Genomic DNA, 22,206 nt, shown 5'->3' on the forward strand with positions numbered 1-22,206 from the left:
GTTTAAATATAAGGCTAAAAATTTAAAAAAAATTTTCAGTCGTATTTCTATGATAGAATGAATCAAAACTTTAAATTATTTTAGTTTTTTGGTTTAATAATAATTAACTTTTTACACTATTTTAAATGTCGTATTTTGTTTTATTTTTAGATTCGTTCGTTATCTTAAAGGAGAAATAACTTTTACTACAACTTACTGAGGAAGTTTGCTTATAGAAGTTAATATGACAATTGACAAACATACCCAGGGACCAAAAATATCAAAGCTATCACCTGAACTTAATCATAAATATTCTTAACTCGAATACTCCGTTTAACAATATGTATACCTTACTATAAATATTATTTGTATTCTTATATATTTTTTGATTGGAGTATTTAAAATTATTTTTATCAAAATGATGATGTTTTCAAATTTATATTTTTTACTCTCATCTTACTGACATCAGTCTTTTTGTGACCATATTGTAGACACACACTGGTCACATTCATACATTTAAATGTATTTTAGCTATTTCGGAGAAAGAATAATATAAATATATAATTTCAATACTATACAGTATGTATACTTATTACTTGCTATATTACGCTTCAACGCTGATTATAATGCAAATGTTTAACACAAAAGTATATAAAAATTGTGTTGAGCACTTGAACAGTTAAAGATGAAGTGAGTGTGAAAGACTAGACACACTGAAATACAAAATGGTTTTCAGTTCCCATGTCGAGTCATTTTGTTACGCCTCGATTAATGACCCGAAAGAATTTTGATAAAATACACACTCGAATACTCGATGATTAGATCTAATTACTTAAGACTTTTCACTGAGGGTTAATGGCTATCATTATGAAAATTGTTAATCGGAATGTGTGACTAGCTGTTTATAAAAATGTGGACACTGGACAGTGGCATGTGGCAGTGCGGAAGTGCATTAGTTTCAAAAAATTAAATTGTATATATAATCTTGTTTTCATTAAATAAATACTATTTGATTGAAAATGTGCAAAAAAGCTTAAAAAAGAAACAAAAAAAAAAAAAATCAAAAATCAATCCAAATATGTCTCAAAAAAATCTAAATATCGTTATATATGCAACATAAAATTACATATTTGACTTTGTCGTAATATGAAAAAAATTGTTTCTAGTTGTCCATTTTTTACATAAAACAAATACACACAAATGCTAGAAGCCCTCTGCAGTCTGCATTTATTATTATTTTTGATGTAATACTTTCATTTCACACTTGCTTAAATATTTTTCAAACAATCTAAGGTATAATATATATGTTTTATGTAGTAGTCAGTACTCAGTAGTGTATAGGGTAGCATGTCCGCATTTAGAAAATTGCCGTCATATTGTTATAGGAGCAACTAACTATTTGTCGCACCTAAACAAACAATTTTACTTAAATTCAAAGCTGTATGAAAATTCAATCATTTCATTCTATTTGATTGACTTAACGGGCTTCACGTAAATCAACACTTTTATGAATGGAGATTTTTTTCCTTTAATTTATATTTCATAAACAAAAACAAATAATGAAAAAACAAAAATTGTAAAATGACAAAAAAAAACATTGGTTCATGTTTGTTAAGTTACTGGTCTTTCATGAAATTATCTTCATATCCTTTCTTAAGCTGTTCCATGAAAATAAATAACAAGATTGTCCCTGGTGCCACTCGTAAATAATAAAAAGGCCAACCTTTCCACAAAGCTGTAATTCCCTCGGTCTTCAGCAAAATCGACGCCACTTCTATTATGCCCGAGTATTCTGGTTTTCCATCTACAATTTTCTGTTGTTGTATTCTATGAATATGATGTAATGCCAATATATATATATTAATAATACATAGATATATAAACCTTTACAGTTATAAGCAGTATCAGAGGCCAGAGGGGCCATTAGCTGTGCTATATAAATTAAATATAAATATGACTTGTGAGTTGTGACATATAATTTATATAATACTAATATTTTTAAACTTGTATGCTTATATGTATGAACAATTACCTTTCATACTAATTGATATTATAAAAAATGTTTATATACCTGGGCTCGTGACTTGTGATTCTAAAAAAAGTCATTATAAGTGTAATAACATTCACTTAAAATTGTTCATTTAAATGCTGAAAATGCACTGAAAATGCAAAAATATACAGAAAAATGTATTGGACAAGAAAAAACAAACTAGAACAATATATTTTAAATTAAATTCGAGAATGACTGAAAATATAAATATGACGTGTAATAAATTCAGTAGGTAGTTATCTTGAATATCACGAAACAAGATAGCACTTGTAATATAATATATAGAGGCCTCCTTATCGGCGGAATTTCTAATGACTAAACTGCAACTCATCAATCCATGCTTATGTGACAAATTATTATGTAAATATAAATTGATGAAACTGATTAACATGCTCTGACGAAAAAATAAATCCATTATTTTACTTTAAAAAGACAGTATAAGCATAAAATAGTGCTAAAACATATAAATAATAAAATAGCATAAGAACTAAGGAATATTTTGAAGTATGCAAATGTTACAAGTCACGAAAGACTACTCACTAATCAGATATAAAAGTGTTTTTTATGTATTTAATGTTTTTAAGTATTTTTAAAAATGGTGCACTCCCAAAATAAAAAAATTCTAGATTCCTCTCTAGTTGTACTTTTGTAAGATATTACCTAGTCTTTAATACGTCCATTGGATTCGAGCAGACGGAATATACAATCCCAGAAATCATGCTTGCTACGGTGTGGAGCTTCAAACCGTTTTCCATATTATCTAGAACCGTTTTCAAAGTAAATATACATATTAAAATATTTTTGCATTACCAGTGCTCATAAAAGTTAGTTAATGCCAAATCATCACATGTGTAATATTCAATTTTGGCTTTTTGGCTTTATATGTGATATTATATGCTTAAACCACTGGTGTGAGGGTAACTAGCGATCTTACAATTATCCATCATATACACTTTAGCCTCGTCATACGACATCAGCTGCGTCAGATTGGCTGTCATCGCCCTAAGCATGGTTGCCACCGTCCCTCGCCACAGCCCTGATATGCCTTCATCCTTCCTTATTTTTATCAGTGCGTCGAACGCGTTTTTGTAGTTGCGACGGCTCTCCACTGGCAATCGTCCGTCGGCTGTCATGCGGACCACAGCAATCTGTGATCATTTCAAACGGGTTTCAAATGATTAACGACTAAAGGACGCCCACAGAGCATTAGCTCACTGGGTGTAAAATATTTTTGGTTTCAATATAATCCCCACACTCCCTTAACACTACATTGATATGAAATCTTACATGACAAATCATAACTTATTTTAGTTAATTAAAATACACCGGTCACTGATTTATACCATCGGCGCGGGTAGGTATAAATTCTCTTCCGGGCGTATCTGCAACGATTAACTACATACGTTGTATCCTACAAAACGGCGCTCAATATTACCGATGGTTATAAATCACCGAATAATAATATTCACCATGATATAAACAACATATTATAGTATGATCGTCAAGGTCTAGAGCGTCAATCGGTTATCCATATTATTGTCATCCAAAAATGCTATAACTATTACACGCTATACGCTACGTCACGCATTCACGTGCCTATTTTCAAGTCCTGACCGTCTAAAAGTTTCGATCATACCTTGTTGTTTATATCGTGATATCCGCATTGGATAATCAATAATTACGTCAGTCGGTGTGGAAATGAACGCAGCGAATGCTCCGGTGGACATGCTGGCTATTGCGTTATTTATCACGGTGCTTTGCCCTCGTCTGAAACACATAACATATCGATAAAATAATTATCTTAATATTATGTATCAGTATCACTCGATTTCTAATGTCAGTGATACATGACGAGATTATCAATTATCATACTGCTATACTGATGCTGTGATTTTATATCCCTCCCCCCCCCCTGTGAAAAATCCTATGGACACGCTATATTGATGCTATGAATATTGAATATGTATATGATTATTGATTACATAGAACGATTTACACGTTCGTTTTACGATTTTACATTTGAGACTTAGTCAGTGTAAATTACAATATACTCGTGTAATAAACTTATAATGTGATATACATATATTTACAGCTATTACGTCAAAACTAAATTAAAAGTAATTACATTTAAAACAAATTATTCAACACGCAAATCTCAATAACGTCACCGTACCTACATAACTAAATAGATGCAATTCCGTCATTATGTGAAAATATCACATTGTCACGTACACACGTTCACGCAAGATTATTACTATTATTCGTGAGACTTGTACACGGTCTTCTTGTTCATACTTAAACGGGTAATATTTATATATTATTATAATGTATAGTAGAACTAAAAGTCATAATGTATATAAATATATTACGCGTGTCGTGTGTAAATGTATTTAATTTTCGAGCACCCGCAATTCCATTTAAACTTAAAACGAAGCAAAATATATTTTTAACTTGTCGGAATTTGCGTACGGGACGCATTCGTAAATGTACACGTACACTTTACGTTTGTATAATATTAACCTTAACCAGCTATCCTGCCCAGCAGTTCTGACGTCTACATTTGTTATAAAAAAATACATAATTTCCAATATTCCTACTAATTAAAATAGTTATATAATATGTAACTAACGTCAACCATTTAAATAAACAAAAATATTCCTTTTTCGTGAGCAGTAAATAAATGAACGTGTTAGCTTTAGGTACATATATATATTGAAAAGATAAGCTATAGATACCCTCCAAGCCACTAGGAATCTATTGATATAACGCTTATTTAAAACGACCCAGTAGTTTTTAAGTCTATATTAATTACAAACAGACAGACAGACTGATATCCATTTGTTATATACTTATATATTATACAGACCCGTAATCGATATTAGCTCACTTTTTCAATTCATCAACGAGTGATGTATAGCAGCCCACCCGAGTTGACGTAAATACTACTTGTCTTACAAAGTTTGCAGTAATGCCTTTATAAAAACCCGAAAGTTTTTCTGTTTTTGCCATGTTTATTATTGCATGAATTGAGTTCTTGTGATCTGAAGTCGCGCCCTTTTCTCCACTTAGTTGCATACGAAATTTCAGCACTTCTAATGGATGTACGAACACCGCAGCTCCCATCCTAATGCAAACCATGGTTATACAATTGTTTTCAATTAATGGCAGAAAACAGATAACATTAATTAGTTGAAATTCAGCTTTTATATTTTATTTTTACCCTGACAATCCAGCAATTGTAAAGTTCACGTAAAATGGCAGAACTTTTTTCTTCTGTTCGTTCGACATGTTGTTTTAGTACCGGACTAGTTATTATTCGTTCATGAAATTACGATAACTAATTTTAGAAAATAAATTATATGTGTACGTGGTAGAATACAAAACAATTTGTCTTTATGCTTAACAACAGATAAACAGTTAGGTACACCGTTCGTATAATATTAAAATTATTTAAGCTAAGATTAAGATAATTGTTCGAAACGCTTAAAGTTTTGTTTTGCCACGAAAATACAATAACCGGATACCGTACTTTGTGGAGTATTTATAATAAGGCACCAATTAGGTATATGTATGCTTAATAATGGTAATCAATAAAATGTATGGAACACTGTGTCAAATATTACATGTTTATTAATATGTACTTTATTTTTTATCAAATTTTTTTTTAATTTAATTTAATAATAAAACATAACGCAGTTATAATATGTCAATTGTAAATAATAACGATATACTTGTGTTTGTGTTTAAAACACAAACACAATAACCTTCAATTGCCAATTTATACAGAATTCAAATTGTTGGTACAATAGTTTAATCTTTAATATACCTACACTTCATTATTTTCATATGTAAATATTATAATAGTATATTGTATATATTATGTTTTCACATGCTAATAGTGTATATGTATTATTGTATTAACTATAAAGTATATAATTTGTATACCTATAGGTAAATGTACATGTATACACCGAACATATATACACAATACATAGTAAACACGTGCAAGGGCGTTATCAAAAATTATTCAAACTAACAGAAAACAACTAAAATAATTTGGTATTCACTTGGCTCGTTTATTTAGCACTTACTATACAGGGTAATTCACCAAACATGTTCTCTAGGAGTAAAATTTTTCCTTTAATAATGAATATATTCAAATTCTGATTTTTGGAATTTTTAAATATACTTGTAGACCATGTATTGAAATTCTTGAAATTTTTTGTTATACTTACGGAGTGTCTTGTGGAGATACAGACTTTTATTTTTCAAATGATAGCATCTCTCCCTTTTTGTAAATTACTTAGTGGATAATTGTTTCAAAAATGTTGACGTATAAAATAAAAAATTCGTGAGTAGTTTTTCAGTTATCAAAATGTTTATTCTAAGGATAATAACCCTTAAAAGGTTTTTACAAAAATATAAAATACAATATTTGATCTAGTATTCTAATAATTATTACTTTTAAAATCACAATAGTCATAGCATAGTCACATATGCATCCCATTTATAGTTTGGCTGTCATTCGAAAAATAAGTCTATATTTCTACAGGACACTCCTTAGCAGTAAAACATTTTTAAGGATTTGAAAATAATAAAGCCTTAAAGTATATACAATAAAATCAGATTTTGAATTACTGTATTATAATGGAGAAGAAAAGGGAGATGTGCATGCTTGGCGAATCATCCTGTATATATATCAGTCGTAGTTACGCTGCCCATAGAAGTCTCTAACAGTTATCACCGTCTGTAAAGCTTTGTTAAGTTTAACACATAGGTACTTTAATAATACATGAAAAATATTCATATATTTATTAAGTCATAAATCGTAATATTTAATAGTATATTATATTATTATTATTAAGTATATGACCACGGGCTCGGGTTTTTATGTATAAATGCATATGGTTATACTGTGACTTGATAAATTTAATTGGGCAAGTGATAATTTCGTTTCAAATGATTTGTAATAAAATGAGCCATACATAATTTTACACATTTAGTCATAAATACATATTTCACAATAATTCTATTTTTTCAACATATTTAGACAATTTTGATGATTTACGTAGGTATCAAAGTATGTATTAGTCAACTTATTATTAGATAACATTTTATTTAAGTATATTATATCTTTTCAATCATTAATCAGCGTTTATCGATATCCAAAAAATCAACAAACAACAAGCTGTAACGCGTGTTTCATGATTTAGTATAGAATACTAAATAGAATACTCTGAATACTACATAACATATAGTATAAAAATTATTTTTTAATGGAATCCTATTAAGTCTGATATTACAAGCTTAGCTGTTTACTAATAAGTCTTAAATGGCAGAAGGTAATTTCAACTGTACTAGGTCAAGCATATTAAGTTATGCATAATATGTAAAATTCATGATTACGTTTTGCTGTCGAGGGTGGTTGGTTCTTAAGTTTAGGAAGGAGTGAGCTTGGGCACAAGCTACGCTTTTCTGATGGCTCTGCAGTAACCACCTAAAATAACATTGTTTATTGTTTATTTGTGTGTAACTAAGTGTGCTTATTATACTGGAAGTATCATAACTTATTAAAATATATAGACTTATTTATAATATACTGTCAATTCATCACTACATCATTACACAGTTGAAATATTTATAATTGGAATTTTTTTTTTGTTTATCCTTGTTATTCTTAAAATATTTTTATCTCGTATCACCAAAACATTATTAGATATAATGCAAGAATTTTTTCAAATGGAAAAACATTTTACTGTACAATATTATCCGTAACAAAATATAGTGATAACTAATTATGCAACTTATAATATATCATTAATTATAATATTTACTACTCAAACTGCACCATTTAATTTTACAGTGTACATACTTAAAGCCGTTACAAACTTACAAAGTTATATTAACTACTCGGACTTTAATAGTTTAATATGTGAATATGTGAATAATATGTCCGTCAACGGTTCTGTTTAATTAAGTTAATTGTGCAACGACAATACAATGGTTGGTATAATGGTTCCTATTTAATTGGTAGGTATTGTTAAGCAATATGTGTCACTCGGGAAACAAACACGCCTTTCTCGAATATCGCTACATATTATTTTGTATATTATACCTTACTATACCAGACCGCCTACAATAATAATATGCAACAATAGCCCTTTTACCGACAGTGCAGTAGTTTATTGTTATATATTATTTTGATTATTCGAATTGTACAATGAGTAATGATGATATACGTGGGTCGTGAACTAATTTATTATGTTGTTGAGTTATATTAGTTAATTTTAGTGCAGTTGTTTGATCAATATAATATTTATAAGCTGCAGGGCTCGTAAGTTCCTAGTAAGAACACTAAAAAATGTTGAACACTTAAAAACTCTGGAACATAATATTATATTCAACTATGTTTCTAAAAATGTTCAAATATATATGCAGTAAAAAACGTTTAATTGTGCGATAAAACACTTAAATGTGAAAATAATGTAAGTTCCTACTTATTATTTTATAACTTATTATTATAAATTACTATAGCTCTTGAATTTTTTGAAACTGATGCCTATAATACCTATGTCTTATACGTATCATTTAATACGATTTAATAAAATTGATATAATATGCAAATGAATGAACATATTATGGAGATCTGATTATAACTATCCCTTCCAACCAATTGGATTTTGTTATATTATATAAATAAACTATATAATATTATTATATATTTATATAATCATAATTAATAATATTATACGAATGAAACCAAGGTCGATTTAACAATATTGACATAACTATCTACATAATACCAATCAATTAAATTTATAATGTTTTTAATAATTATAAATGTTTAGTAACTTCCAAATTCTAAAATAATATTATAAATACTTGTCAATGTAAACACTCAACATATTGTTTACATCAATTTGATGTGAAACAGGTACACTTGAACCTCGCATAAGATTAAACTCGTAGTTGTATTTAGATATTAAATCTATAGCTATGCAGGGTGGTCCATTTAAGTGTAAACTCATTATTTCGAAAAGTTTCAACTTCTTTGAAAATATTTTTTTACATATTATGTCATTTCAAAACAAAATTTCTAAAAATAAATTATATTTTTTCTTTTTATTGTAATAACTTTTTGAATGATACCATACATTTTTAATTTTATATTCTGGAGTAGAATATTATTTGGAGTATTTAAATCTATTCAAATCAAATTTCGGACAAGTAGTTCATTAGTTATAATCATTCAAAGCTTAGATAAGCGGAGTAGTGGACAACATTCTAATTCTGAGTAGGTTCCCCTGTATCACTCTATTCCGCTGCTCATCTAAACATTAAATGCTTATAAGTTATAAGTTATAACTATTGAACTGCTTGTCCGAAATTTGATCTTTATAGATTGAAATACTCAAAATAATATTTTGCTTCAGGATATGAAATTAAAATTATACGATATCTTTCAAAAAAGTAAAAATGAATGTAAACACTAAAATGGATCACCTGATATACATGAAATATTAAATAATAAAAATAATAATTAATATCTATACCTACTGTATTATTATGGGTATTAGTCATTACACTTCAATAAACTGCAGATGACTCATAAAAACAATAAATAAAAAATAGACTGTGTAGGTACTACGACTTAATTGCTTAAGCTACCTGATCAAAATAAAATATTTTAAAATGTTAGTTGATGTAGTACTAATACCTACTTAATACTCGAAATACCCACTTAAAAACAATAAGTATCTATAATTTTATTATTGTATTTGATGTTATCTTTATTGTATAATACACTTCACCCGCTAATAGTTTCTATCTCCATAATTTATCATATATATAGTTATATACAATTATAAATTCTATATGTATACGCACTACACAATTAGATTAAGGTGCACAGAAACATAAAAACTCGATTCTAATAAAATATATTATTTTGAATATAATATACTGTGGATAGTAATTTAAAATATTAAAAATAAATAAAATTATGGTTCTAAACTAAATCGTAGTCAATCGAACTATTCTTAGTTTAAATAATTAAGATAATATAGAAATTAAATGTACCTACCTATATACGTTACAACCGAGGCCGAAGAGAGGAGGCTTATATTGGGACGACCCTTTACTCATTAAAACATTCTTATAGCATATAGTCAGCACATTCACCTATTGGTGATCAATGATCACTGATCATGAATTAATAAAAAGTATTTTTCACTCATTCTTAAATAAAATATTTCAATAGAATTATAAAAAGAATATATTTTAAGTTTTAGAGTTACCTATTTAGTATTTAGACCCGAACTTTGTATTCATAAATGCATTAATATTATGCTCTTGCCTCTTGGAGTTTTTTTGTTTTTCACCAGAAAATACAAAACCAGATAGCTCCAAGCCCTCGACAGGAACAATTTCCTTCGGTTGGCATTAATTGAGTTTAAGTCATTAATTTCACTAACCACGATTCATCAAAAATATTATTATTAAATAATTAGCCCGTCCCTGATAACAACAATAGTATGTAGGAACCTATGTGGATATTTAAGCTAAATGATAAAATTATGAAACATAGGTACACTGTCTTGGATTGTATACATATATTTGACCTTGAAATGAAATGTAATATGAAATATTATTGTATGTCTTTGGCATTCTAAGCTTTATTTATCGGTCTGTAAGACGTTTAACGGTCATGGATCTTAATAAATATTTGCACTATCTTGAATCAATTAAAAAATGTACACCGTATATATGATGCCTTAGAGTCGAACGTCTTAACCAAATAGTAAATATTAATTATTTTTCGTCTAAATTTAGATAATGCAAAAACCAAAAGTAGGTAACTGCATATAGGTTATTACATATATATATATATATTTATTTATGTTTTAATTATTTTATATATTTATTTATTTTTAATTATTCAAGTTATATTATAATATATACAGAAATTTAACATATTTTGACGTCTCGTAGGTACCTACATATGATTTTTTTTGACATTTAAATATTTAATTAAATGTGCGTCATTAGCAACCATTGCTCTTATGTATTGGTTCTAAATACCGACGGTACGCGGTGTGTTGATAATGTAGGAAAATATATTTTAAAAATGACAAAATACCTATTTTTAAAGTATATATACAAAATCGTTTGGACTTCAAAGATAAAATTGTAGGTACCTATACATTAGGTCCAAGTAATGCAAAAGTAGCTCAGTCCCCCCATCTCAGTTCATTAAAAAAAAAATTAACCTATACCGCATAAATGTGTAATACCTATAGAGTATAGACTAATATATTTCAGTATAAACGATGACTGATTGATGATTGTGATGTAAAAATGTACCTATTGTTGGATTGTTCTCACAAAAAAAACCTGCAATTATGAAGGTTAACATGAATTTGTTTTCTTTTTAATTTTTAGGTTCAGTTGCGGCATGTACCCATTTAAAAAAATGTATTATGATTATTTTATTGTTAACTATGTAAGATATGCAGATGTAATTTCTTTTTTTATTAATATTATTAGAAATATACAATCTGCGTCCTAGGCTACAATAATAAAATATGTTACATAAATAACAAAAAAAAAAAATGAGATCGAAGATGCTATCCAGTGATGGCACTAAAATAGATATAGATAATATTCAATATTTTCAATTCGTGTTTTGTGGTTTTCTTCTGATTTTTATTAATTATTATTAAGTATTTAAAGTACACAATGGCGGTCGGTTACGCTGAAAACAGGGTGATGATTTTTAAAATGTATTTGATTGTTTGAAAAATGTAAGTACGGGGAACTCACCTAATTCAAAATTATCGAACTTAATAAAATATTAACTTTTCAAAACATTGATCTTTGAAATTAATGACCCTTTGGCCTTTACTTCTAATATTATACTTTACATACAGGTTTGAATACATTTGATAAACTAAGGAGTCAAATGCTTTTATAAAAGATTTCTTGATCGTATTAAAATCATACAAATTGTCTGATGCAAACTCTAGAATTTTTTACAATATTTAGTACTTGTAAGTAGTCTTCTAAATCCTAAGTCCAAGTGAGACATCTGGAGCAGAAGTCACGACGTGATTTTTTACGAGACTAAAAAATACATTATGCATAGGCACCTATAAAATAAGAAAGTGTCATCAATGATCAGGTCTACCAACATCGAATTTTGGACCCCTGTACTAAATGTTTTTGTTATCCCTATACATAACTTTCAAAAAAATACAATCCATTACAAGCAATACGAGTGTCCCATACTCGATGTCTACTTAATATATTATAACATACATTCATATCATGAAATATTATTTTATATAAAATACCTAAGTATTCCAATCAACATTTCAAACATTTTAAATATCAATATTTCAACAAGCCCCTAAAATACCCGGTCCCCAGTTTATTACGTCCTACAGCCCCCCCCCCCCCCCCGCGGTAGTGCGGTGGTTTCCGCCAACGACAAATAAATGACTTCCAGTATTTTTATAGTTTGTGCTCGTCTCAACTTTTGTAGTATTTAGGGTAATAGAGTACTTTTTATATTAAATATTTGTATTTGAAAATACAATACTCTTAGGTATGTACATAGGTGTGTACCTACACGCTTAACTTTAAAAATTCAAAAGAATTTTTCGTCACACTTTTGATTGTTTTTTGATAATCATTAGTATTTCATTTCATTAGTATTTTATTTATAATCAAAATCATATTATTAAACATTTTTTTGAACAGGTATTCATTTATTTTATTATTTTATACTTCTTTAACAACCATTTAATGTTTAATTAATATTGGATAAAGTATTCCAGAATTACAATACAACACATTTTTTTATTTTTTTATTTTCAGTATAAATGACTACACAATTATGCAGGTAGTTCAAAGTTATAAATTCTAATGATACTTAAATGTGATATCACAATTTTAAAAAGGTAATTATAGTAATTACCTACTAAATGCAAAATTATTATTTTTACATACCTACTTCTACAATTTAAATAATTAAAATAAAAAAGTATTTATAAATAAGGAGGTATTTATATTTTGACTAAAGTTTTCATAAATCGAAAAGGTTATATATTTACAGATATACATAGTTTATACTTCATATAATATTTGAATACATTTTTCGCGACTTTTATAGCTATATATAAGACTATATTATAAGACATTTATTATAACAATTAACGTTATATAAGCCTGTCTTAATAGGCATTAGGCACACATGTGACACGTAGAGAATTATGATAGTAAATAATAACTTATGTAGGTACCTACCCACGTCTGTATAATACCTATATCTAATGCGCTAATACTCATATATTACGTATATCATAACGAAATACTCAACAGCGGAATATTGCGCTATTGCCTATTGTAAGTACCTACATAGGCGCCGAGTACAGGACTTACAATAATATTATGATAATATGATAGGTTTATGATTGATAATAAGACTAAAAAATAGTGATGGCCTTCAAATATTTTTTTAGTTTTTACACACGCCACCCACGTTCTGCGTACCTATACCGTTTAATCTAAATAATTTCGTCAACCGTTGTCTGTTATTTATTTATAGCATAATAAAATATAGGTAGATACTAGCATAGTAGTATACGTACACTATAATAATATAAACCTACATACAAGTATTAGTCGCGTTTGTAATATTATGCGAAATCCATTACACCTACCTATGCAAAGTTATAGAGACTATAGACAAAGGAGAGCTTAATGCAACAAACGCACGATTTGACGTTCGAATAATAACTATTATAGAGTATAGTATTATATTATATAAAGTGGGTATCTTCTATTATATTGTACCTATGTGTATAGTTTATACCATATAATTTGGAAAAATAAATAAATAATGCGTATTATAGTGTTGTGTAGGTATAATATCCGTTCGTATGTTAGTTCGCTCGTTGTAAGCTATATTATGTATATGTAATATAAAAGTAATAAACGATTATTGGTGAAATATTGAAATTGGTTGTCGTCTTGACATTGTATAATAGTTAAACATTCACAAATACACACTTTATATCATATTAGGATTTATTACACAATGGGCATATATGATAGGTATAACTAAAAAGTATTGGTACATGTAAGTTGTAAGTAATAAAAATGTAAAATGAGCAGTTATTATCGCTGTTCGTTGTACTTCTATGTTTAATATGTAGAGGTACCTAATATTCTAATACCTTTATACATAGAAGTAGGCTGTGGGTATATTAGTTATTATAATGTGTTGGTTATTAGCTATTATAGTTATTAACAACTTATTTTACTTTGTATGAATACCTTATAATGAATGTGTGTATACATGTAACGTGGTCTAAGATTAGCCAAAAATTCATATCCCCTCTTGGCTCTTTCAAAAAAGCCGAGCTGGTTTAGTTACCAACAGAAGTTCCTTTTCGGTTTACACTTATATAAATACTTGTAAATTGTGATATTTGTGTGGGTATAAAGTAATATATTAATACTGAAAAATAAACAAACCTAGCGTTTAAATTTGTCCAACTAATATTTTTATTTTAAATAATAGATGGGTGTGCACTTTACAAGGTGATTCACCATATTTACAATTATTTCAATTTTTATACCATTTAAGGAGTTTCCTGGGGCGATACTAACTTCTTCTTTTCAAATGAGCACTAACCGCTTAAACTGTCAATTATTAAGCGGATGATTTTTTTTTGAACATTTCTTGTGTAAGTATATAGGTATTGATATCAACATTTGAGGAGTTATTTCTGAGTTTTTAAATATTTTATATTTATATTTTTTAAGAATATAGCATTTAGCCTTTAAAAATGGTTTCACAAAAACATTAAGAAGTAACATAATATTCGTTATAATTTACTATAATTTTACAAATTACAAATCGTATAATAGAAGGTAGGCATGGGCGCCCATTGGGGGGGGGGGAAGTGCTCTGTCAAGACAGGGCACTTGCCCCCCCCCCTGGAAAAAAATATTATGAATTTGTAACTCAATAAATATTAACACAATATTACCTTATTGCCGAAATTTTTTATTTTGACCCCCCCCCCCCTAAAATGTTACCTATGGGTGCCCATGAAGGTAGGTACTTACACAAAGTTAAATAACTCAAAAACTAGGTACTCATTTGAATTTTGATTTAGATAGGTACATCAAAAATTCTCAAAAAGTCAAATAATTAATAATTTAAAGAGGATAAAGGTGTATTTCTGATCTGAAAAAAAGAAGCTGCCGTTATTGCCAAAGGATACTCCTTAAATAGTATAAGAAATCTTGAATTTGAAAATATAACCTTTAACTTTTAAGTATATTTAAAAAAATTCTGTGAAAAGTTATTAGTGAACAAAATGAAGGTAATCATGCTTGGTGAACCACCATGTTTAATATAATAATATGTAGTCATGTTGGTACCTATACTATTACTCATGTGCATGTTTAAGGGTTAAGGTCTTTGCTATGTGTATTCTGTTTCTGTAGCAACACCTGCATTTTACTCTTCAGTGCCCTGCTCGTCTATAGTGTTGTTTCAGATGTTCTTAACACTGCTCTATTCTACAATTAATTCAATAATTATTTTTGAACATTCCCGGCCTTAGAAACACCTGCTATAAAAGTCTGGCCACGCCTATGCTGTTACTTTTAAAATATAACAATGTTATATGTAGTTAGTACCTATTCAGTAGAGTGATTGTGCGGCATAGCTAATGCTCATGTCAAATTGTCATGGACAATTATTGTTATTACTGTAATCATAATGATATGATACAATAAGACGTTCAAAATAATTGTGGAAATAAAAAAGGTGGGTACCTTTTATATATTTTAGTATTTTTCATTATGTGCAGTCGTGCAGAAAGAGCCTAAAGGGAGAGTGTTTAACCTTTACATTTTATCTGTAACTATCAACTAATACTAATAAGTAACAATTAATAGGTAATTAGTAACTAGGTACCTAGTAGATACCACCTACTTATATAGTTATATTAATCGAAGCATATCTATAAGTATTTAACTCATAGATATCTAGTACCTACCAACCATGAGCTAGGTTCCGATTTCCGATCTTTTTACAACTGGCTACCTATCATATATTTATATTTTAAATAATTATAACTTAAGAATTATTTACCTACCTTACCTAACCCATGCACATAATAACTAAAGTTCGGAGTACGAACTATTGAATAAAGAGCTTTGCCTCCGTTCCGCCGTAATGTGAATAAAACGTATGGCTTAATGTGATCAGCGTTGTCTTCGTCTCACAAACGTACAACATAGTAAGCCAATTATCTATCAAGTTTTTAGCAGTTCCAATTTTATGTAGTACTCAACCTTTTATGAGTGCGAATTGGCCGAAAATAAAAGCATCAAAAGTAAGAACATTAGGTACCTATCTATGCATTTTCACATGGGTTTATTTTTATGGTATTTTAATTTTAAGGCTAGTTATGAGATTTTTGAAACTAATATTTTACGTAGTCAAACCAAAATATTAATAAATATTCGTTTACACTGTGGATGGCTTATTTTTTTTTTTAAAGGTATAAGTAGGTACCTACATTATTAGGTTGTCCCCTTCGTTACCGACTTATCTAAGAGGATGCGCCAACACAATATAGTTATTACATAAATGTTTATGCGCATAAGTTTTATTTTACATTTAGGAACCTATTTATTCAATTATTTGTTTGTGTATTGTGTACCTAACACCTATCCATGGTTTCAAATATTGTAGGTACATATATTTGAGCGTTGCTATAGTTAAATTAGCTAATAATGAAGCCATGAAGGTAGCATTTAATTTAATAATAAAATACACTTCACTGTATTGGTAGCCGTTAGGTACCTGTTGAGTGTTGTAGTATCGTACTATAGTACGTCCGTCAGTTACGCACTTCCACCACAGGTTCTACTCTACCGCAACGATAACGGTATCATTTTGAGAACCCCTACTCCGATCAAACGGTTTGTACGTTTGAACTAGTAAACATTGCGCTGCCGCCTGCCCGACGGCCGTGATTATTTAGTATTTACTATAACCGATTTCCGAATCGCGTTGTCCGCCAACGACTTGGCAATGGACTACCGCCTACCCCGTCGTGACTAATAATTTTATTACACACGACTCTGCCACGACGATGATGACACCTAATGTATAGTTTAGGTATCGTCGATCCTGTTTAATGCGCAGTCGTCATGTTGTACCTCAAGATCATAGCCATACCGTGTTTCGTTCTGTCGAACCACGTCGTTCGGCCGAGTACGGTACCGATGGACTTAAACGTCCATCCAGAACACTTACCATACATACTGAACTCAAGAACCAATAACAATAAAACGGTATGTGACGACGATGGTTAAAATTTTAAAATAATCAAATACTTGATTACATGGTTGCTCAATGCTCAAACATACTCAATTTTTAGCTCTGTTGGGGCTACGAAAATGACTGTGATATAGAGCACCGCTATTTGGACCCCACGTGTCCAGGTACTGAAACCAGTTGGGCACCGACCAAACAGGATCAAATTGACACATTCTACGAACAAGGAGATTTTGGCTATGTGAAACAACAACGAGAAGAAATCACACACATGTGTGAGCCAATAAATAAAGTAATTTTTCATTACACTGGAGTCACTGACTTACATCTTTAATACAGTTTTATACATCATGTGTACACGTTTAAACCAACTTTAATTACTACTGCCAGTGTCGGTCTGGCTAATTATTAATTATTAGGGCCATAGCACATTAATTTACAATATTCCCCTTTATAAAAAAAAAAAAAATGGTATTATAAGAAAAAATTCATTTATGTTAAATGTATTTAAGTTAATATAAATAAAATAATGTATATAGGTATACCCTGATAATATACAACTTAAAAGTTCTACAATTGTTTTGGTAAAAATATATACTTTTTGATGATTAAGTAGATACAAAATTTAAATAAATGTGGGTAATAATATAATACTAAGATACCTACAGGATGTTAATTAATTGGGAAGTCAGTGCCTATCTAATTAAGTCACTTTTTAATTAAATATATAGTACAAATATTCTTCTTCTTTTTAAATTTATTATATGACTAATAACCTCCTTTTTACCAGTCTAAAAAAAATTCAAAGAAAGCTTAAAATTTTTTTTTCTTTTTTTTTTTAAATATCAAAAATAGCCATTTTGTAGAGTTATCTGTTTATAATAGAGAAAAAAGGGTTGAATTGGTAGGTTCAAAATATTTAAATTTTGAATTAATAAAAGCAACTTATATTTTTAATAATAGGTAGGTACAGCATAATATTGTAAAATTGTAATGATAAAAATATTAGTCAGGTTTCAAAGTGTAGAAATACGAGATTTATATTTTTTAAATTATAATAAATTGTGGTTGATAACAATATGTTCATATTATGTTTACATTATATGTTGATACAATGATATAAATGTAAATATTTTAATTATACCTTTAGGACGATTCATCATTGGAATGCACTAACCATTTGAAGTTTTGTCGTGGACATAATATTATGATAAATTTTGAAAATATATTGAACAAAAACCACCCAATACGATATCAAATGGATGTACTAAGTAGTGGTCAAATTGGTGGAAAATGCAAGTATGCATGATTGTAATTTAAAAATTAGTTAGGAAAAAAAAAGATAAATTAAATTTTTTTATTAATGTTTAATAAAATAAATCAATGGATTGTGTTTTTATAAATCAAATCAAAGAATCTTTTACACATTTGAAAATATTTTTCTTTTAACAGAAGTATACCAGAAAATAATAATTAACATCATAGGTAACTCACATATAGGTTTCATAAAGATAAATTGGATGCTCAGTGTGATCATCTGAGTCCATTACAGTCTTGGAGTCCCGAATTAAGATTTTTTACACAAATCACTGATTATCCTGGAAAATGTGATTTAATCATAACTAAACCTACAATCATTATGAAAATAGACGCAAGTAAATATTTTCAATTGTAATACTTGTTATTTATAATTTTGCTTTATTAGTATAGTATGTGTTTAATGGCGTTTTGTAACCTTTATTTTATTAGCTGTGAATATGTACCATCACTTTTGTGATTTTTTGAATTTATATGCGTCTCAGCATGTGAATGGTTCAGGAGCTAGTATGTTTTCAAAAGACATACACATATTAGTTTGGGAGTCATTTGCCTATGAATCTGCATTTAGTGATACCTTTCAAGCATTTACAAAACATCCTATATGGAATTTAAATACTTTCAGAGGAAAAGTTGTTTGTTTTAATGATATTGTCTTACCTTTACTACCAAGAATGATATTTGGGCTGTATTACAATACTCCTTTGGTAACTATAAATTATTTTATCTTTAAACGTTTATTATCTGTAGTGGAAATATTATTATATATAAGTTAGTAAATAAAATTAAAGAATGGCATTTATTTGTAATTATATACATATTAAGTGTAAGGTTTTTTTGGCTTCAGATTGATGGATGTGAAAACAGTGGATTGTTTAAAGCATTTTCCCAACATGTGTTACATCGCTTGAACATTTATCAAGACCCAAATGGCAATGAAAAAATAAGGATAACATTTTTATCTAGAAACACAAAATATAGAAATGTATTGAATGAGAATGAATTAATAACGGCTTTAAAAAATCATTCTCAGTATGAAGTAAAAAAGGTATTTTTGACTAACAAATGCATTACATAGTTAATGGACTAATCAAAATGGTTTTAGGTTGTTTATAGTGGCAACTTCTTATCTTTTAAAGAACAAGTACACATAACTTATAACACTGATATATTTATTGGAATGCACGGCGCTGGGTTAACACATCTTTTATTTTTACCCGAATGGGCAGTGTTATTTGAACTGTGAGTATGATTTTTACTTATAGAAATTTATATTTATTGTCAATAAATTATAAATTTAAAATTAATGTAGATATTCATTAGTACAAATTATTAATTATTATACATTTTCATTAACAGATATAATTGTGAAGATGAACATTGTTACAAAGACTTGGCTCGCTTGAGAGGTGTTAAGTACATAACATGGAGAGATATAAATAAGTTTACTATTCAAAATAAAGTAAGCAATTAATATTTCAAAAAGTAATGATTTGTAGAAAAAAAATGTAGGCTATAATTTTAACATTTTATGTAATAACTCAAGTCCAGATTTGTTGCATTAATAGCTTTAAAATATGCATTTATGTATCATCAAATCTTAAGTTTAATATACATCTAGTATGCATATTAGTATGCTTGTAATTTTTTTTTAAGAAATTAGTAAAAATATTGAGTATCGTTTCTTTGATAAATATTATAAACTTAGTATTAGAACTTTTTGTATGCAATGATATACTTATCATTAAATTGGAAATTTGACACATACGTTTTAGTACCAAAGCCATGTTAATACGACAAATATAAACGATTTCTATTTAGAATCACATCCAATGCGATAAAATATTAGCTGTTTTGTTCACTTTTGTATTATTTTTTGTGCTTAAGTAGGACATAATATTAAGTAATGACAAGGTCCATTCTCACTTTTTGCACTTCGCTAATGATTTGATTGTCTTGTTGAAAACTGTGAGATCACGCTAACACTGGGAAGTTGGGAAATGTGCAGCACAGACGTAAATCAGTCGGCCGACTGATTATTATCTTTTAAGACAGAGTATAATATAAAAAATTGATTCATAAAAAGAAAACTTTTTAGAGTATTTTCAATCTTCTACAAAATATTTATTGAACAAATCGTGTTGACATTCTTCGACTCTCATTAAAATGCACTCCCCCTCCAAAAAAAAAAATATGTATAAGTCATATAAATTTGGACTTTTATAATTATTAATAATATAAAAATTTAATTTAATAATAGAATTGAATATTTTTGTGTTGTAGGGCCAACATCCAGATCAGGGTGCACATGCCAAGTTTACCAACTATTCATTTGATAAAGATGAATTCTTAAGTCTAGTGGATGAAGCCGCTACACATGTAAAAAAAGTTAAACACGGTTATAGTCCTAAATTACATGACGAACTTTAATGTCTGTTTGTTGTGGTTCGTTATTAACTGACTTTGATGTAATTTTGCTAATTATAAATGTGAAGCTTGCACGTTTTTTTTTCTTTACTTTTTATTTGAAAACATGTTGTTTGGTTATTTTTTGTTTTTATTATGTAATTTTTCACTTTTTTAAATAAATAATTATTTTTTTTTATCACTGAATGGATTGTTATAATTTTATTTGTCTACATATTATATTTAACTGTACATGAAGTATGATGATAAATTTCATAAATTCATCAGCAGTCATTGTTGGTGCATTTCCTTGTTCCTTTCATAAATATTGTAAATTATATTTTATAACAAAATGGGGTATTGTTGAAAAGTATTTTCTTACTTACTAATTAACTTTTATTATGAACTCAATGTCTTTTTGACATAAAACCAGTGCCATCAGTACATTGCAATAAATGCATAGATATACAAATTATAAATTTAAGTATAATTGTGAGCCCAGTACATAAATTGTGGGCAGTACAGCACAAATAATTTTACATAGAAATTATTTTATGTATGTAAATTTGTTGGTAATAGTTAAGCATTTAAGAAACTTTATTTTTTTAAAAAACTGTTTCTATGCTGATAATTGAAGAAACTATAGTTTAAAACAGGTTTATTGTGGATTAGATACTATTCACAGTTTTTAAATTAGTTTTTTTGAATTTCCCTGTACATATTTTATTTTGCATGAAAAAGAGTGAGTAAAAATTAGATTGCTGAATTTTATTCTCTGTTCAAAATTGTTTATAAAATATAATGATTATTAATTGCTATTATGAATGGTATTACATGAATAGATGTTAACCCTAGTAAATCACTACATTACTACAGACATACTATCAGTTTTTTTCATCAAATTTCTTTTGAACTAGGAACCTACTTATATAATTATACACTCAAGTATTTTTAAGCATACCTAAATTATTACATTATTATTCAATATTATGGGCATCACAAAATGTACCTATAAACACCCAATCTTTTTTTTATTATGAATGCTATACTTAGAGTATCTAATTCAATGATAAAATTTAAATAAATA

General features: G+C 28.3%; 2 protein-coding genes across 4 annotated transcripts; one reads left to right on the top strand and one right to left on the bottom strand.

Annotated features, from left to right (window-relative positions):
• Positions 1-1,397: 1,397 nt before the first annotated feature.
• Positions 1,398-5,568, bottom strand: LOC111032158 (mitochondrial 2-oxoglutarate/malate carrier protein-like). 2 transcript variants are annotated; one of them, XM_022312390.1, is made up of 6 exons: positions 5,250-5,568; positions 4,917-5,153; positions 3,712-3,796; positions 2,964-3,177; positions 2,690-2,789; positions 1,398-1,783 (listed from the first exon to the last, which is right to left on the bottom strand). In XM_022312390.1, the coding sequence occupies exons 1-6, from the start codon at positions 5,315-5,317 to the stop codon at positions 1,633-1,635; spliced, it is 855 nt and encodes a 284-aa protein (XP_022168082.1). In that variant the 5' UTR covers positions 5,318-5,568; the 3' UTR covers positions 1,398-1,632. The 2 variants fall into 2 exon arrangements, with proteins under 2 accessions (XP_022168082.1, XP_022168081.1); XM_022312389.1 differs by having other exon boundaries at positions 1,398-1,806; positions 5,250-5,317.
• Positions 5,569-15,745: 10,177 nt separating this feature from the next.
• On the top strand, positions 15,746-21,278 carry LOC111032151 (EGF domain-specific O-linked N-acetylglucosamine transferase). 2 transcript variants are annotated; one of them, XM_022312382.1, is made up of 10 exons: positions 15,746-15,875; positions 17,233-17,413; positions 17,500-17,688; positions 18,547-18,695; positions 18,897-19,051; positions 19,146-19,420; positions 19,561-19,761; positions 19,819-19,955; positions 20,073-20,175; positions 20,997-21,143. In XM_022312382.1, exons 2-10 carry the CDS (start codon positions 17,270-17,272, stop codon positions 21,141-21,143), a joined length of 1,500 nt encoding a protein of 499 aa, XP_022168074.1. In that variant the 5' UTR covers positions 15,746-15,875; positions 17,233-17,269. The 2 variants fall into 2 exon arrangements, with proteins under 2 accessions (XP_022168074.1, XP_022168075.1); XM_022312383.1 differs by lacking the exon at positions 15,746-15,875 and having other exon boundaries at positions 17,270-17,413; positions 20,997-21,278.
• The last annotated feature ends 928 nt before the right edge of the window (positions 21,279-22,206 follow it).

This window comes from Myzus persicae, unplaced genomic scaffold (assembly GCF_001856785.1).
Source record: "Myzus persicae strain clone G006 unplaced genomic scaffold, MPER_G0061.0, whole genome shotgun sequence".
NCBI lineage: Eukaryota > Metazoa > Arthropoda > Insecta > Hemiptera > Aphididae > Myzus > Myzus persicae.

Excerpts from the sequence above, each read along its gene's own strand:
- LOC111032158 (XM_022312389.1), bottom strand. The coding sequence starts at position 5,317 with ATGTCGAACGAACAGAAGAAAAAAGTTCTGCCATTTTACGTGAACTTT. Across the intron at positions 5,154-5,249 it reads ACAATTGCTGGATTGTCAGG|GATGGGAGCTGCGGTGTTCG; the intron begins GTAAAAATAAAA and ends GGTTTGCATTAG. Across the intron at positions 3,178-3,711 it reads TCATTTCCACACCGACTGAC|ATTGCTGTGGTCCGCATGAC; the intron begins GTAATTATTGAT and ends AAATGATCACAG.
- LOC111032151 (XM_022312382.1), top strand. The coding sequence starts at position 17,270 with ATGTTGTACCTCAAGATCATAGCCATACCGTGTTTCGTTCTGTCGAAC. Across the intron at positions 18,696-18,896 it reads CAAATTGGTGGAAAATGCAA|GTTTCATAAAGATAAATTGG; the intron begins GTATGCATGATT and ends ACTCACATATAG. Across the intron at positions 20,176-20,996 it reads AGTTTACTATTCAAAATAAA|GGCCAACATCCAGATCAGGG; the intron begins GTAAGCAATTAA and ends TTTGTGTTGTAG.